Raw genomic sequence first — 19,239 nt, forward strand, 5'->3', positions numbered from 1 at the left:
TATCCTGGGATTGAAAATGTTCATTTGAAGGTAATATTTGTCCAAACACTAATTCTTTTCCCTTGCACTCCAAGGTGTTTGCTTAAACAGAAGATCTGGATATAAGGAACATTTTGTTTTCCTTAACAGTGATGCCATTTAAAAGAGTTCCACTTATTGAGATCTTTATACCTTTTTGAGTGCAATTAACTTTTTTTTAAATTAATTTATTCCCTGTCATAGTTTGAATCAAAGAATGCCATGCAATTCATTTCTGTATCATGGGAAGGGATTGTTTTGTAAGTTTCACTCATTAATTAACCAAGAGGATCCATTAAAACTATTTAATTGCTATTGGAGCTGCATTTATGGGATGAAATACATCTTGCAAGATCAGTGGTGGCAATTAAACAATTCACTTGTTTTCCACTTGCCTTTTAAACAGATCAGTTGTGTAGGCAAAATTATTGTAACAAATGAACAAAGCCATTCTAAGTTTGACATTTAATGAACTACCCATCTGTTACTGGCCACTTCAGTTACAGCATAGCAATTAATTTCCCCATGTTCAAAGAATGTTAATGGAAAAGGCCAGTTTCATGATGTGACTTCTTACTTTTTCACATCATTTTTGTTAATTTGTTTCAAAGCTAGCACTCTAATCTATTTTACGCTGTTTACTTAACAGATAATTTAATTGTTAAAGGCATTTTGCACCCAACTCATAGTTGGCACAAAATCAAAATGTCTTAATTTCTTACCTTAACGTATACAATCAGAGGACACCTCATATCCACCACAACAGAAGGGATCCACTGGTGGATAACTGAAAGTGAAAGACAGTCGGGAGTCCTTAAATTTTAAAATTAGTGAGCTAGAAGGAAAGACAATGCTCCCTTCCTCCAGATTATTACAGCAGAGGAACAATGGAGCGGTATAGCAGGCTCCTCTAGCAGCGACTTCAGTACAATGCACTGAAGACTGATATCATATGGTTGATGAGAAAACTCTGAGACTTGGAATAACAGCTGCTGAAGGTATTACCTGAAGCCTGTGTTTGAGAACACATGCTCATGTGTCCAGGGTTTGGTGCCTGCTGTGACTGGGTTGCACAAAGGCAAGCAGCTTCCACTGAAGCTATGCTTCTCTAATTGGTGGAACTATTATTTGATAGGTATGGTGTGTGTCCGGTGTTGTGGTCAAGAGGATGGTGATCATGTCCTCATATATTTTCCGGTGAGTTGTGTTACTCATTGTTTTGTTCACAAGGAGACCCTGCTATCTCCTGCCCACTTACCAAAGATTCAAACCTAGTAATCCTAGCTGGACAAACAATGGGAAGACTATCATTGCTCTGTATTATTGAAATTTAGCTGATTTGAACTGTGAACAGTACAGACTAAGGGCCTCCCCTTCCCCCACATCCCTCTAATCTTAAGTCTGTGCCTAAACATCCTGGACTTGGGTAAGTTAGGTGTATCCTCACACATGTTCACTCCATATCAAACAAAAGAGTACCAAAGCAAAATATTGCAGATGCTGGAAATCTGAACTTAAAACAACAAATGTTGGCAATACTGAGCAGGTTAGGCAGCACCTGTGGTGAGAGAAACCGAATAGTGTTTCAGGTCGATGACTTTCCACCCTGTGGAGGAGTGAGGTATCTCTGACAGCAGCTTTCATATTTGTGTGTTTAACTGCGCATGTGCAATCGCCAGAAGTTGCTGTTTCATTTAGCCCGATTAAACATGAGTGTTGTTTGCCTCACTTATCGCAAAATGCAGCACAACATGTTTAACATTACTGGAAGTAATAAATGTCCTTTCTGCATTGCCTGCAAATGATCTCCTAAGCTAAACCCTTGTATATTAGAATATGCAAATTTTAATGATTTTCCATTTCTATGTACTGTGTAATGTCACCTTAGCAACATTTTAATATTGTTTTGTGTATTCGTAACTGCAGTCAGTCACTTCGATGTTACATGAACTATTTGCAGAAAGCTAGACAGGTTTGAGAGAAATAGCATGTATTATGCAGAGTGAAAGATGGATGTGGGATGAATTTCAGAGGTGTGGGGAGTCCCGAATTGACCTGGACTTGTGTGTGTGCACAAGTATCCATCACTTATTGGCATTCCAGCCTCAAACTGATGCAAGACTGCCTAGTTTGCATAATTTTGTCCCAAGCATTTGAGCATAGTATCCACTTTTACAAAGTAGATTATTGTTTTGTTCAAACATCATCTAACTGGAAACTGTTCATTGTATTCTGAGCATTGCTGTTACTGTATTCATAATCAATGAAAAAATATTCAGAGGAAGTAATTCATAAAAGAGGCATCATGGATCTCATTTTGTAACCAGATGTATCAGACACAGCCTACGCTGTGTGATCACAGACATCATTTCAGGTGATGACCCATCTTGATTGGTTTGTGCTGATGCAGTTGGTACAAGGTGAGTAGCTGACAGATAAGGTTAAAAAAGTGAAGGAATCGATGGAAAGAAGGGTTTATTTGAAATCCGAATGATTTAGTTTTAGAGATACAGCACTGAAACAGGCCTTTCGGCCCACCGAGTCTGTGCCGACCATCAACCACCCATTTATACTAATCCTCCACTAATCCCATATTCCTACCACATCCCCACCTGTCCCTATATATTTCCCTACCACCTACCTATACTTGGGGCAATTTGTAATGGCCAATTAACCTATCAACCTGCAAGTCTTTAGCGTGATTCTTGGCAAGGTGGTCATAACTTGCCTGTAGGCAGTTTTCTTTTGTCACAGTGTCCTGACTTGTTGAGTTTCCCCTTGTTGGGGCAGAGAGGGAGGTAGACTTCTTCAAATGGGACGAGAAATAATGAGCACATACCCTGTTGAAGGACATGGAGAATGAAACTATGGCAAGATCTTTTTGAAAGGAGAAAACCTCGAGTGTAAGGGTGGGATCCTTCAAAAGAAGGAGCATAACACTGTTGTGAGGGTCTCTTACTTTGCTGGAATTGGTTACTGTTGGAACTTGACAGGCCCACATTATAAAGCAATGCATTTTCTGACTCTGAGTAACTTCATGGGAGATCAACTGGTTAAATCTGAAATTAAACTCTGACTGACCTCAGCCTGTGGGTGCTTAACACTAATCAGATTTTGTGGCTTTAAAGGAACACAACTGTACCTTAGTAACATATGACATACTTGTGCACTATGCAATGTTATGCCTTATGCTGTTTTTTTTTAAAGAACTTTATATCAGACTAATAGGATCTGGGACAGGAGATTCTCAATATATGAAGAAAACCGTTTATTGGTCATTCAAGCAAAATTGAATGAACATCACTTTTTAGCCAGGTTGGTTAGAAATGAATGTCTCTAGCAAGGTCATTGATCCCACGATCATTTTAGGAACTCTAAGAAGGATGTGAAGGCTTTGGAAAGTGCAGAAATCATTCAAGAGAATGGTTCTAGGGATGAGGAATTTCAGTTATGAAGATAGACTGGAAAAGTTAGGACTGTTTTCCTTGGAGAAAAGAAGGCTGAGAGGAGATTTGATAGAGGTATTCAAAATTATGAGAGGTCTGGACAGAGTAGAGAGGGAGAAACTGCTCCCAGTCATGAAAGTATCGAAGACAAGAGGGCACAGATTTAAAGTAATTGGTAAAAGAAGCAAAAGCGACAAGAGGAAAAACTTTTCATGCAGCGAGGGTTAAGGTCTGGAATGCACTGCCTGAGAGTGTGGTGGAGGCAAGTTCAATTGAAGCATTCAAAAGGTAATTAGACTGTTATCTGCAAAGGAAGAATATGCAGGGTTATGGGGAGAAAGTGGGGTAATGGCACTAAGTGAATTGCTCATTCAGAGAACCGTGCAGACACAATGGGCTGAAAGGCCTCCTGCATTGTAACAATTCTGTGATTTTTGTGGCGAGTTCCTTCATCTGATATATTAGGTTAAATGACTGTTGATCAATGCAAAGGGTGATTTGATGGGACTTTGATCAATGAAATTGGGCAACGAGGTGTTTAATTTCTTTTGCTCTAATACTGCCTGTTCTCCACCTTCCCTCTTCCCAGAATTGCTTTTGCCTTAAAATTGCCCCGATCCATTGTTCGGTAGCATTTTGCATCTGTTTCATGCATGAGAGAAGCAGCTTTGATTTAAATGAGGGAAGGCAAATCATAGAAGATGGAAACGTGGCACCTGGGCTTTGCTTTTCCGCCAGGCCGATTGGCCAGGAAAATTACTCTGTGCTGTTGAGTACGCGGGCACCTTGAATATCTGACTGCAAAATGAATACTGTACTGAAAGGTATACAGATAGAAGAAAAGATTCAGTTAAGCTCCCTCAATCTTAATCACTGGATTTAATTCAAGCAAATCTCATGCAATCGGATTTTAATTATATTAATTATGACAATACCATTCAAATTTGTAACCATTTCTGAAGTTCATAAAAATGATACGTGCTGTGGATGCCTATTTACTTGCCTCAAATGAGCTTCAAATTTTAAAATGTCTTTTTTAGTCTAGCATGGATGTTTTAAATTATTTCCTGGTCTTTTTATCAGCATTATTTGTGATTTTTTTGGGGGTCTCATGGTAACTATCAACGCTTAGAATAAGTACATAATAGACTTTACACTTAATGCATTCTAGTGTTAACATGCTATTAGTTTATTGATTTTGTGAATACATCAACATATAATTAAAAAAGAATGAATCAGCATTGAATTGTCCAGACTGCAGCCTGTCCAGTCTAGACAGCTTTTGAAAAGGAAAATCTCTACGCTGTTTCAAAACCTAGTCTGGCCTCGTGCTCAGCCCTTGTATAAGGCACAGGAGATGCATAAGTCACATTAAAATATAGCCGCTGAAAGTGGCATAAAGGACGTTTGACTAATTTTTCCAACCATTGTCGAAGACAGAAACTTTTTAAATTATAAGTAGAAAAACTCTCCATAATGGCATTTTCTGAAATTATAAGTGATTTCCTTTCTTCCTGCTTCTTTCAGCTCTAGTTGCAACAACTGCATCTGCTGGATTTGCAATGGCACCTGTACCCTTTGACCTTAGCTGTTTCCTTCTCGCCACTATTGGAACAGGCCTTGCTTCCTGCGCTGCCAACTCCATTAACCAGGTAAGTTATTCATTTTAAAACAAACCAGGCCAAAAGCCGAGCACATTTGTGCAGGATGTGTGTTTCACCACCTTTCCTGAGTAGGAAATGTTTTACTAGTGTCTGTTAAAAGCACTTGCCAAATGGACAATCTCCACTAGCAAAGTAAAATCTTCAATGCTTTATCAGTTGGAATAAAGATAATCTAACAGCCTTGCTGTTGATATGAAACTGGCAAAGAAAACAATTTTCAAAAACCTTTGAAATACTGCCATAATTTAAATAAACAAATGTATTATATCAAATTATGTATTAAGCAATAAGAGATTTTTTTTATTTTTAAGTTGCTTAAAAGACATTTATGCATCAGGTCATTTTAAGTAGGGAACAGTTTGTACTTTGGGTACTGTTCACTCATAAGGATTGTGCTCATGTCTATGGGTTTCACAGTACAACCACACGAGGACTTTGAAGCAGTGGTTTATTTTTGTTCATAACCGCTACATTTCTATATTATTTTTATATTTAGAGATACAGCACTGAAACAGGCCCTTCGGCCCACCGAGTCTGTGCAGACCATCAACCACCCATTTATACAAATCCTACACTAATCCCATATTCCTACCACATCCCCACCTGTCCCTATATTCCCCTACCACCTACCTATACTTCTTTTTTCTTTTTCTTTTTGGGCCTCCTTATCTCGAGAGACAATGGATACGCGCCTGGAGGTGGTCAGTGGTTTGTGAAGCAGCGCCTGGAGTGGCTATAAAGGCCAATTCTGGAGTGACAGGCTCTTCCACAGGTGCTGCAGAGAAATTCGTTTGTTGGGGCTGTTGCACAGTTGGCTCTCCCCTTGCGCCTCTGTCTTTTTTCCTGCCAACTACTAAGTCTCTTCGACTCGCCACAATTTAGCCCTGTCTTTATGGCTGCCCGCCAGCTCTGGCGAATGCTGGCAACTGACTCCCACGACTTGTGATCAATGTCACACGATTTCATGTCGCGTTTGCAGACGTCTTTATAACGGAGACATGGACGGCCGGTGGGTCTGATACCAGTGGCGAGCTCGCTGTACAATGTGTCTTTGGGGATCCTGCCATCTTCCATGCGGCTCACATGGCCAAGCCATCTCAAGCGCCGCTGACTCAGTAGTGTGTATAAGCTGGGGATGTTGGCCGCTTCAAGGACTTCTGTGTTGGAGATATAGTCCTGCCACCTGATGCCTACCTATACTAGGGGCAATTTATAATGGCCAATTTACCTATCAACCTGCAAGTCTTTGGCTGTGGGAGGAAACCGGAGCACCCGGCGAAAACCCACGCAGACACAGGGAGAACTTGCAAACTCCGCACAGGCAGTACCCAGAATTGAACCCAGGTCGCTGGAGCTGTGAGGCTGCGGTGCTAACCACTGCGCCACTGTGCTGCCCTGTCTGCTGAAGGCTTGTAGTCTTGGCCAGTGAGGCGAATTTATATCAATACATATTGTAATGTATGTTTTCAATCCCCAGGTCATCAATGTTTAAGAAAAGCATTAGCATGAAGGAAGAACTTGTGTTTATATAGCGTCTTTCACATTCTTAGTATGTCCCAAAACACTTCATTGCTGATGAGGTACTTTTGTGGTCAATCAGTTATGTAGTGCAATGCAGCAGCCAGTTTGCGCTCTGCAAAGTCCTGCCAACAGTAAATAAGATAAATGATCAATTAGATTGTTTTAGGGCTAAGAGCAGGAGTAGACCATATGGTCCCTTGAGCCTGCTCCGCCATTCAATATGATCATGGTTGATCTTCTGCCTCAGCTGCGCTTTCCTGCCTGCTCCCCGTATCGCTTGATTCCCCGAGAGCTCTAAAATCTAGATGAGGACGTCAGACTCCCTGATTGTCTTTGAATAATGCCATGGAATATTTTACATCCAACTGACTAGGCCCATGTAATCTCATTTAAACAAGTCATTCGAAAGATGGCATGTCTAATAGTACAGCACTTGCACAGTACAATATTAAAGTCAACCTAGATTTTGTAAAACTTGAATCAAGGCATAATGGTACCAACTGAACCCAGTTGACTGCAAGTCTAGGATCTGCTATTGTTACGTAAGTGCTTCCATTTTTTAATTTATTTTTTGAGGACTTGTGTTAAAACTGAAAAGATTCCATGGATGTGATTTTTTTTTTACCAAGTTCACTGAAAGGACACTTGAGATGCTGTTTGAAAACAACCTGCGCTGGAAATTATGTGCTTTAAGCTCAATAAACAGCAGAAACCTTGGTGACCTGGGGAAGATGTTTGCAGAGAAACTACATGTCAGGAGGTTGACATTCTGTTTGGGGTTTGGATATTGTTTTCTGTTTATTTATTTAGAGATACAGCACTGAAACAGGCCCTTCAGCCCAACGAGTCTGTGCCGACCATCAACCACCCATTTATACTAATCCTGCACTAATCCCATATTCCTACCACATCCCCACCTGCCCCTATATTCCCCTACCACCTACCTACACTAGGGGCAATTTATAATGGCCAATTTACCTATCAACCTGCAAGTCTTTGGCTGTGGGAAGAAACTGGAGCACCTGGCGAAAACCCACGCAGACACAGGGAGAACTTGCAAACTCCACACAGGCAGTACCCAGAATTGAACCTGGGTCGCTGGAGCTGTGAGGTTGCGGTGCTAACCGCATTTGGGGTGTGAACTGTTTTGAAGACAGTTGGTGTTTTACCTGCCAAGGAAAAAGAAACCACCCAGCTCACCTCTTTCTCTACCTCTCGAAGAAACCTTACAAAGATCCAGTGTGGGAGAGCTAGAATCCCTGGTACTACATCTCTCCTGAGAAGCTGGAAAAACCTGCCAGATTAATTCTCAACACTGCCTGAAAAGAACTGCTTTAGAAAAGATCCCTGTGACCCGTCTCCATATACCCGGGCGCCAGACCGAAAGGGACAACTGACTTCCTTCCATATCTTTTTTCTTCAAGAATTAGCAAGTATTTGGCCAAAGTTTTTTTTAATGTCTTTTTTTGTAACAGAGCTTTGCAGAGAGAATTTCTGTATTTTTCAGCATGTGTGGGGAATTTAAAAAAGGAACTTTCATATTTCAATTTGAGTGTTAATACTTTGCTTCATGACTGGATACAACTTGTTTGATAAACTGATAAATTTTTGTTTATTAAAGAAACCTGGTTGGTGTATTTTATTCTGCGATAAAGGGTAGAGTATATGATTGACTGAATCAGTAACTGGATAAACATTTTTTAAAACTATTTTGCGACCTGTGGAGAAGTGGGACTAGAAAAAACTGTGCACTCCTCCCATCTTGGTCGTAACATGATAGATAACTTGGGTTCAGTGGCATTAGTTGCTCCAATAGGCAGTTTGAATGTCATACTTTTATAGGAGCTGACTCACTGTCCTATATCTACTTGTGTGAGAGTGTAACCTTGTGGGGGTGGTGTGGGTGGTGACAATTGTACCGCTTGTGACCTGTAAAGAATACACTTCTTTAATCGCTTTGAAGGCAGACTGTGCAAACACTTGGTGACACAAGGCTTTATATGAATCAGTAAGTTGCTTTATTTCACAGGTGACTATACAGAGCAGGTAAAAGTACAAAGTACAAAACATGTCACATTTCCATGCATTGGTATGACAATTTACTTGACTCAAACAAGGTAAGTTCTAACTATCCATCAGCATTTCTAACTTTTTAGCCTCCTTGAAAGGCATTGAACTTTATCTCTTTAAAAAGAACCCAGAGGACTGCCTGAGTCTATGTCTCTGTGTTTTATTTTGCTCTCTTTGTAACTGGAAGGGAAGGTCTGCCAGATTCCCTGCTGAACACTTGGGACAGTTGAGTTTGCCACTTATTTGCTCGTGTAACTGTTTGTTTTGCAGTAACCAGCTTTCACTGATACTGTGCCGAGTGGTCTCTGTTTTTGCTTTTCCTGATGTTAGGTGACAAACTAGAGATTTGCTGTTTACACTGGAGTTCACAATATGACAGTTACAGTAAGAATTAAAATTGCATAAATTAATTGTAATCTGAAACATTTCATGGAAGTGTCTGTTCTACACCAATATAGATTGTGGTTTTACTGTAGACTTCTGATCTGTGACTGAAGTTGAAAGAACTGCGTTTAACTGAGTATAATCTCCAGTGCAAATGGATGTTACATCTGTAGGCTTAATAAACATTTCCATTTTGTATTTACGCTTTGGGTCAAGACTTGCAGCCGGATGTGTTGCACCTTCCTGCTCTAAATGTGTTGCCGGTATCACTGAAGAAAGGTAGAACCTTTTTTTTCACCAATCATATTACCACTTTTATACCTTGCCGCAGTATCTACACTGACAATTATGCAATTGACTTGCCCAGTGTTATTTTTTTCAACTGTTGGGAAAACAACGGTTACCAGCAGGACCACAAAGCTACAAATATAGCTTTGTTTTTCAAACCATGAGGAATCATTTTGACAGACTGTACTCAATCTGACCATGTGCTAGAGAGCAACACTCCACAGAAGTGGAGTATAAATACCTGATCAGCCTCTGTGAAGTCTGCTTGGGTTTAGCCAGGCAGGTTGCCTTGAGCAGTGGTGCTTCCTTTCATCTCTTGGTTGATGAAGTGATTGTGAAAGCGACATGTCAAAATATTCCTTGGTGGTTTCATGATGTAGCTTTAAAACTATGTATGAAGATATTTGTGTCACTTATAATTTGTGAGTTGGCGCAGTGCATGTCTTCAATTAGTAATAGATGAGGTTTTATTTGATAAACCACAAAATAATGTAAACCAGAGAATAAACTCATGAAGGCCAGTAAAGCACGGTAACTTTATTGCAAACCTAGTACAAGTTAATACTATCTTTTTGTTAACGCGTAGCATGCAATTCCGCTATTATCCTATTTATGCCTGTATTTTGGTTTACTTTTTAATGAAACTAATGGAACTTTTATCACTTCCGAGAAATTAAACTTTCCCAATTGTGAGCATATAAGTACCATACAGCTCCAGTTCAACAGCCAAAGGTCTTATCTTATCACTTACTTCACTACAGAATAAAGAACTTTAATGCTGTCATTATAATCACAACTTAATCTGAAGTGCCCAATTTATAGATAAAAGATATGAATACAAAAAGCCATTAAAAATTTATCTTTAGACATCTCCAAATAAAACTCTTAAATTATGGGAGAAAAAGGCACATTAAATTCACTTGATTACATATCTTCACCTGTGTCAACATTCAACATCATCACTGTGGTCTTTATTACAACTCCACCCAGTCTGAGTTGGGGTAAAAGTAAAAAAAATAACATTTTAAAAGGATCTATCCTTGGCCTCCTCCTATTTCGCATCTACATGCTGTCCCTTGGCGATATCATCCAAAAACACAGCCTTAGGTTGCACATGTACTCTGACGACACCCACCTCTACCTCACCATCGCCTCTTGACTCCTCCACTGTTGCAAAATTGGTTGTCCGACATCCAGTACTGGATGAGCAGACATTTCCTCCAATTAAACATTGGGAAGACCAAAGCTATTGTCCTTTGGTCCCCGCTACAAACTCCATTCACCTAGCTACCAACTCCATCCTTTTCTCTGGCAACAGTGGCTAATTGCAAACTTGGTGTTGTATTTTACCCCGAAATGAGCTTCCGACCACACATCTGTTCCATCTTTAAAACCATCTATTTCCACCTTCGTCACATCGCCCAACTCCACCCCGCCTCAGTCAGAGTCATAGAAATTTACAGCATAGAAGGAGACCATTCAGCCCATCGTGTCTGCACCGGAAATCCAACATGACGATATCTCATCTGCTCCTGAACCCTCACCCATGAATTTGTTACAAAGAACAAAGAACTGTACAGCACAGGAACAGGCCATTCGGCCCTCCAAGCCTGTGCTGATCTTGATGCCTGCCTAAACTAAAACCTTCTGCACTTCCGGGGTCCGTATCCCTCTATTCCCATCCTATTCATGTATTTGTCAAGATGCCTCTTAAATGTTGCTATCGTACCTGCTTCCACCACCTCCCCCGGCAACAAGTTCCTCTAAACTTGACCATTCTAACTCAATTCTGGCTGGCCTCTCACATTCTACCCTCCATAAACTTAATGTCATCCAAAACTCTGCTGCCCATGCCCTTATTCGCACCAAGTCCCATTTACCCATCACTCCTGTGCTCACTGACCTACATTGGCTCCCGTCAAGCAATGCCTGGATTGCTTGTTTTCAAATCCCTCCATGGCCTCGTCCTTCCCGATCTCTGTAATCTCCCCAAGCCCCACAACCCCTTGAGCATCCCTGATTTTAATCGCTCTACCCTTGGTGGCCATGCCTTCAGCTGCCTAGGCCGTAAGCCCTAGAATTCCCTCCATAAACCTCTCTACCACTCTTCCTCTCTTTCCTCCTTTAAGCCGCTACTTAAAAACCTACCTCTTTGACCAAGCTTTTGGCCATCTGCCCTAATATTGCCTTATGTGCTTTGGTGTCAAATTTTGTTCTGTAACTTTCCTGTGAAGTGCCTGTGAAGCACTATATACATACAAGTTGTTGTAAAACAATTTAAAAGATATGATAAATGCCTAGCATTGAATTTTAGGCAGCAGTTGAATTTCACTGCTCAGCTAGCAATCATGAACTGCTCAATTTTTTTGTCTGTCAATCAATCCCTTTGATTGAATTACTGGTTGTTGGTTATCTTTTTGTAATTCAGCAATAAGCAAAACAGCCTACTTTTTGTGATTAGAAACAAAATATTTATTTTCCTTTGGCTTTCTGCAGACTAACTGTCATCAGTGAAAAGATGGTGGCGGAGTGAGTACTTTTTTTTTTCTCAATTCAACTGGCTAAATTCCAAGAGATCACTAAGTTTATTTGACAGAGTCACGGCAGGCAGTTTACCTCTGATTGAATATATAAATAATAATAGGATAGTCCCCCAGTGATCCAATTTAGAATAATTGTCCTAAGCACATCAACCATAATTTTTACTCAGTTAGAATTAGTGTATGAATAGCGCAAGATCAAAGTTTGATGCCTATAATAAATACTGTTTAATATAGTCACAGATCTTTTTTTAAAGTAAGGCAGGTGAGTTTGAATTGATACAAGTAGTTTGCATTAGTGACTGGTTCTCTGACTGGATCATAATTTTAAGATTACATGGATACTCGTGCGATTGATCTGAGCAGCTGTATATAGAAATGATGGATCTCTTGCCAAGGTCTTGGTTCACAAATAATCATCATACTGGGAACAAAAGCATTCCAGAATGATCAAAATGAGAAAAAGTAGTTAAGGAAAAGAACAAAGGAAAGACTATCATTTAAGCCATCTTTTTCAGGTTTGTCTGTGTGTTGTACTTAAAAGTACAATTGTTGTCTTTGACTTGTCAAACTGGCTTTCATGGACTGATCCAGCAACTCTCTGAAACCCTGTTATTTGCTTTAAATTTCGCCTCATGTTGTTTAAGTTGTTCTTAGCAGCTTTTAAAATGGGACATTGTCACTTGATAGTGCCACAATGCTCATTCTTCACATTTCACTTACACATGGCTCAATAGCAGCATTCTCATCTGAGTCAAGGTCATGGGGTCAAGCCCCTCTGAGACACTTGAACACATAAATGCAGTACTGAGGGAGAGCTGTACCATTGGAGGTGGCATCTTTGTTTCACAGTCACTATCCACCATCAAGAGCAGGACAAAAGACAGTGCTGTGTTTTACCTAGACTTGGCTGGGCATTGACATAAATTGCTATGTTACATTAGGTACTCAATGCTGCCATTGTTGGGATGGGGAAAACTGGAGGAGGAGACTTGTATGACCAGTCCCATATCAGCAGTCCGTCAATCGCACACTTGCGTAGACAACCATGGTGAACTTTGTAATCAACCCTTTCCATAATGTTGAAAGAGGAACAGTAGTTGTAGGAGGCACTAAATGAGCAAGAAAGATTATACAGCACAATCTGTCTGTTGACCTAAATGCTGTTGTACATGTTTCTGACATTCAGATTAAAGATTTTAAGCCCACTGCTCTTATCGTATTGAGGTGCACCAGGGGCATCACCCATGTTCTGAAATGTTTGCACATTGGACTTGTAAAATGGCAGGGTCTTAAAGTAACCAGGAGACAACAGACATGTTTCTGTCCCCTGTGTTTCTAAGTTTACATTTCTGGTCACCTATGTACTGCAGCATCTACTCCATCATGCGACTAATCCTATCACCCATTAATATAGTTCCAGCCACTCTACGTTATGATTGCAAACTGCAGATTTTTCTGCTTAGTCCACCCAATGTATTGGAAAATCTCTCTCTTAACCACTATAAAATGTCTCTTTCAACAGACTATTACTGTTAAATAGAGCTGTTCTTCACTTATACTAATATTATGTTTTAATTTCTCTTGTCTTTCTTACTTATGTTCTCAAGTTACCTGTGAAGGGTGAATATCACTATCAGTACCCTGTTTTTAAAATACCTACCTGTTTACCTACATTATAACAATGACTACACTTCAAAATGTACTTCACTGGCTACACAGCCTCCTGGAGTTTGAACTAAAGAAAAAGCAGCTTGAGAAAATGTAAAAGCAAATAAATTCCTTGCAAGTTCTACTTTCAAGCAAGTTTAAAAAGAAAAATTACTGTTGCTTTTTTTCATTTTTAACCTAAACTACATCCATCAAGGTAGTTTTTTTTAAATTTGTAAACATTTCATTCTGCTAACTGGTCATTGACTTGTAATCACTGGATCTTATTGTAAGGTGTGTTCTATTCCGGAAAGCCAGTTGGTGAAGGTTAATACTGGAGCCAATCGTAACTCAGTCTAACATTTATTTTCAGAGTGAAACATTACAAGCATTCACCACCTAACTCCCGCCCCTCCCCACCCCATTTCTGTAAGTGTCTCTTTCAATGTGCTCAAGTGAAACTCCACCTGTAGAAAATTAAATGCAATTAATATACATCATTTAAGCTTTGGGACATCTAGTTATGAAAGCCACTATTGCAAGTTATTTCTTTCTCATTGCAGTGCAGGGTAACAAAGATTACTGTTTATTGAATATTCAGGGTGGTAGCATTGCTGGCCTAGGTTTCAATATCTGAAATATGGCTTCCTAAATTTCTCTGCTTCTCCACTTCATTTTCTCCTTGAGGACTCACCTTAAAATCCAACTTTTGATGAAACTTTTGATCACTCCTCCTGTCATCTTTAGGTTGATATCTGTTCTTTCCACACTTTTTTTATTTATTTTATTTAGAGATACAACACTGACACAGGCCCTTCGTCCCACCGAGTCTGTGCCTACCAACAACCACCCATTTATACTAACCCTACACTACCCCCATATTTTCTACCACATCCCCACCATTCTCCTACCACCTACCTACAGTAGGGGCAATTTACAATTGCCAATTTGCCTATCAACCTGCAAGTCTTTTGGAGGTGGGAGGAAACTGGAGCACCCGGCGGAAACCCACACAGACACAGGGAGAACTTGCAAACTCCGCACAGGCAGTACCAGAATCGAACCCGGGTCGCTGGAGCTGTGAGGCTGCGGTGCTAATGCAGTGCGTTAAAGGCGCTAGATAAATGCAAGCTTTTGTTTAAAGCACTTTTGTATTGGCGCTGTGTTATTTCAGACTCAGGCAGGTTTTGAACTATTGGATTTCAAGAGACTGGTATCAATAAGCCAGCTCGCAGCATTTACACTCCTCTCTTATTCCAGTGAAAGACACATATACCTATGAAAGACTGAATCTATAAGTCTGCTGTCAAGATCAGGGAGCCAACCACCCCCCCGCAGTTTCAGTAAGTGTCTCTTAAGTGCTCAAGTGAAACCCCAATCCAGAAGTAATGCCCTCCACCTGCATAAAATTAAACGCAATTTATATACAATTAACATTGTGCCCCTTGAGATAGGACGGGGGGTGGGGGGGATGCCCGTAAGTATTTAAAAGTTTTTCATGGGGAAGCTTTATATCCGAGCTGCCATTGTGGAAAATACAGTTTGTTTTATTCAAAAATGTACATTAAGTGAAGTATGTCGGTAGATGTTTCTGAAGACCTGGGGCAAGATTTTAGCCCTAAATGGGGGTGAGCATGAAAATTTGCGCCGCCGGCTAGTGTGCCATTTTGCCGGCACCATCCTGCCCCCGGGCCATTTTCCTGGAGGCGGGATGGGGGTCGGCAGGGCTACCCACCTACAAGCAGCGGGTAACCATTTGAACTAGTTAAAGGCTTATTAAGGCATCAGGCAGTAGGCCTGAGGCAGCCTCCTGGTGGCAGACTGGGGTGGCCAGTGCTTCAGGCAAGCTTTGAAACCCTCCCTGCTTACCTGGCCAATGGTGGCCCAGCTGCGGAAGGCATTTTGAAATTTCAAAGTTTAAAAAGTTAGAGAGAGGCCGCCTCAAAATGAAGGTGCTCTCTCACTCTTGCTCGCTCTTGCGCACGCTCTCTCTCTCTCTCTGCAGGCTGCTGCTCCTTCTGAGTTGGAGGAACTCCTTTTGGCCCTCCAGCTTCGGGAGCCTGCCTGCCATCCTTAATTGGATGACGAGGCAATTTGGGGAAAATCACTGCCGGGTGACTGTTTCCCACACAGTGCGGGGTTTTGACCCCCATTTGACCCCGATGTTGGGGTCCCGACCCAAAGGGAAAAATCCTGCTCCCAATTTATTACCAAATGTGCAAAGTGCTTTCTTGCATTTTGCTCTACAAATAAATTTGACTTGAAATCTTTTCAGGAGTTCAGCGAATCATGCACATGGCTACCAGTTTCATTGTAACATCTTGCACTTTGCGGGGTAAAAAAAGCTATCAACGATCTGAGACAAAAGGTTTGCTTTGGAAAACCAAGGTCAGAAATGTTCATTGGGTTGTTGAATTCCAGCTCGTGGTTTTATCCTTCACTGGAGAATATGGCCTTTTAGCAGACACATCCATGCTATGCTACAAGAATGGAGAGCGCTTATTAGCTGGCAGTATCACTGGCATCATTGGGAGTGGAGACTAAGCAGCACTAATTAGTTCAACAACAATGCATAAGTGCATTAAGTTTCAAAAGACTTTCTAATTCTTAAAAAAAAAATTGAATGACCAAGGCTGGTGTGGGCTAATGAGAAACCTTTTGCATCCTTTCGTGCTTGAGTAATAACTATAAATCTTACCAGTGAGTGAAATATCAAGCTTTGTAGAAGTAGCTGGCATTAAATTTAATAGCTCGCTTCAGCTGAACAATATAACTTAGCAGGAGCTCATTGCAGAAGGACAATTTTAAGTATTTTATTAGCTAAATTCAGTCAGATAATGGACTCCAGTACCAGAAACTGCAGCAGCAGATGTTGGTGTCAGATATTTATAGTGGAAATAATTTCTAGTTTGATGTAGAGTAATACAAGGCGATGAATGTGTTTTATGTTAGAAAAGGAAGTCTGGCTTGTTAGTCATGCAACAATACACTTTTTATAAAAGAATAAATAGCACTTATTGTGTTGGTTGGCAGGAACTGTGTTCCCGTATTAACCATGTCCAGTTTCTTGGCCTGGACTGTTGGTTTCACATCAATAAGGATCCAGGTTTGGGGTAATTTGTTTATTTGGCCTAAAGTTAAATTGCAAAAAAAAGTTCTTTATTTGTGACAATGGCAGTTGGCAACAATCTGAAGCCTTTGATTGTGCCACAACCTGCTGCTAATCGCTTTTGCCTACTGTGTAAACATTAGCAAGTGATGTGTTGATTAAAAGTAGACCATTTAGAAAGTGTATTCTTGGCATCTTGAGTGTTCTGGAATTTAAAGTCTGTAGAACTTTCAAGTGCTTTGAGTATTTGTAGGCTTACCTAGTTTTGTTTTTGAATTGATGTTTGCAGTGTTTAAAGTATAGCTTCAATTCTTCTTTGTTCAGTCCCAGAAGTGTCCAGTCATAACTATGTGTCCAAGTGGTGGTTCAATCATCCAGGTTTTTGTTCCATACCACCTTCATTATGGGCTCTGTAAAACTCTGATGGATCTATTTTACTACAGCAGTTTAGAGGAGCGCAGAAATATTTAATCTCGCATTCTATAATCTGTACACAGGCTTCAGCATTTTTCAGTTAAATTCCATTTAAACAATAATTGATCAGTGAATATATTTTTTCAGATAAATAGTAATTGAACACCCTGAACAGTCTTATATCTCATTGTGATGACCATTGCCGATAAAAGGAAAGAAGTGTAAAGTTCAGTTCAGACAATAGTTTTCTTTTTAGTTCATGTTATTTACCCTGTTGTGTTTATAGTCCAAGTTACATGGACTCTTCTGGGGTTTTATTGCATTGCTTGTTGTATCCCAAGAACAAAATAAACATCATTGCTTCCAATATGGTGACTTTTCCTGCAGTATACACCTATAGGTAACCAGCTCAAAAAAACTATAGACCCTGTCATATAATCCAAGTTCCTTCATGTCTGATGTCACAGCAACAAGCACCCCAAACTGCAACAGGAAACAAACACATCAAGTAAATAATAAAAACAGATCAAGGGATGCAGAAAAATCTCAACGTTCAGATAATGTACTAATAAAAAAACTTGCATTTATATAGCATCTATTACACCCTCAGGATATTCCAAAGCACTTTACAGCCAATGAAGTACTTTTAAAGTGTACTCGTTGTACACAATGGGAGCTGATGGCATAGTGGAAATGTCACTGGACTAGTAACCCAGAGGCCCAGGGGACATGGGTTCGAATCCCAACACGGCAGATGGTGAAATTTAAATTCAATTAATCTGGAATTAAAAAGCTAGTCTAATGAAACCATTGACAATTGTTGTAAAAACCCATCTGGTTCACTAATGTACTTTTAGTGACATCTGCCGTCCTTACCTGATCTGGCTGATATGTGACCCACAGCAATGTGGTTGACTCTTAAAATGCCCTCTGAAATGGCCTAGCAAGCCACTCAGTTGTATCAAACCGCTACAAAGTCTAAGAAAAGAAATGAAACTGGACTGGAAATAACAAAGACAAACCAACCTGTCGATCCTCCTTACTAACATCTGAGGGCTTGTGCAAAAATTGGGAGAGCTGTCCCACAGACTAGTCAAGCAACAGCCTGACATAGTCATGCTTACAGAATCATACCTTACAATGCCCCAGACACCACCATCACCATCCTGGGTATGTCCTGGAGGGAGTTGCCCTGGGAGTCCTCAACTTTGACTCCGGACTCCATGACGTCTCATGGCATCAGGTCAAACATTGGCAAGGAAACCTGCTGATTACCACCTACTGCTGCCGCCCTCCCCCCACCCCCCCCGGATTGGCTGATGAATCAACGCATCAATGCTTCACCATTGGAAGAAGCACAGGGCACAGAATGTACTCTCTGTGGGCGACTTCAATGTCCATCACCAAGAGTGGCTCAGTATCTCCGCTACTGACTGAGCTAGCCGAGTCCTAAAGGACATAGCTGCTAGACTGGGTATGCGGCCCGTGATGAGGGAACCAACAAGAGGGTAAAAACCTACTTGACCTCGTACTCACCAATGTACCTGTCGCAGAAGCATCTGTCCATGACAGTATTGGTAGGAGTAACCACCGCACTGTTCTTGTGGAGACCAAGTTCTGTCTTCACGTTGAGGATACCCTCCATCGTGTTGTGTGGCACTACCACCGTGGAAGGGATAGATTTCAAACAGATCAAGCAACTCAAACCTGACCATCCATGAGGCATTGTATTGTATTCAACCACAGTCTGTAACCTCATGGCCTGGCATATCCCCCACTCTACCATGACCATCAAGCCAGGGGACCAACCAGGCATACCTAAAAATGAGGTGTCAGCCTGGTGAAACTACAACACAAGTGGAAGCTGCATGCGATAGACAGGCTACATCCAGTTGTGAATGCTGGTGGACAATTAAGCAACGAACATGAGGAGGTGCCACCATTATCCCCATCCTCAATGATGGGGAAGCCCAGAACATCAGTGCAAAAGACAAGGCTGAAGCACTTGTGACCATCTTTAGACAGAAATGTTGAGTAGATGATCCATCTCGGCCTCCTCCTGAGGTCCCCAGCATCACAGATGTCAGTCTTCAGCCTATCCGATTCACTCCACGTGACATCAAGAAACTGCTGAA

The 19,239-nt window shown here is 40.9% G+C and overlaps 1 protein-coding gene across 2 annotated transcripts in view; it reads left to right on the top strand.

Annotated features, from left to right (window-relative positions):
• cox10 (cytochrome c oxidase assembly factor heme A:farnesyltransferase COX10) overlaps positions 1–19,239 on the top strand; it is a 136,785-nt gene that overhangs the window by 42,991 nt on the left and 74,555 nt on the right. For both annotated transcript variants that reach the window (XM_068058015.1, XM_068058014.1), the window contains exon 4: positions 4,992–5,116. In XM_068058015.1, the coding sequence (XP_067914116.1) occupies positions 4,992–5,116 (125 nt within the window). The remainder of the gene's footprint in view (positions 1–4,991; positions 5,117–19,239) is intronic.

This window comes from Heterodontus francisci, chromosome 26, assembly GCF_036365525.1.
Source record: "Heterodontus francisci isolate sHetFra1 chromosome 26, sHetFra1.hap1, whole genome shotgun sequence".
Classification (NCBI taxonomy): domain Eukaryota; kingdom Metazoa; phylum Chordata; class Chondrichthyes; order Heterodontiformes; family Heterodontidae; genus Heterodontus; species Heterodontus francisci.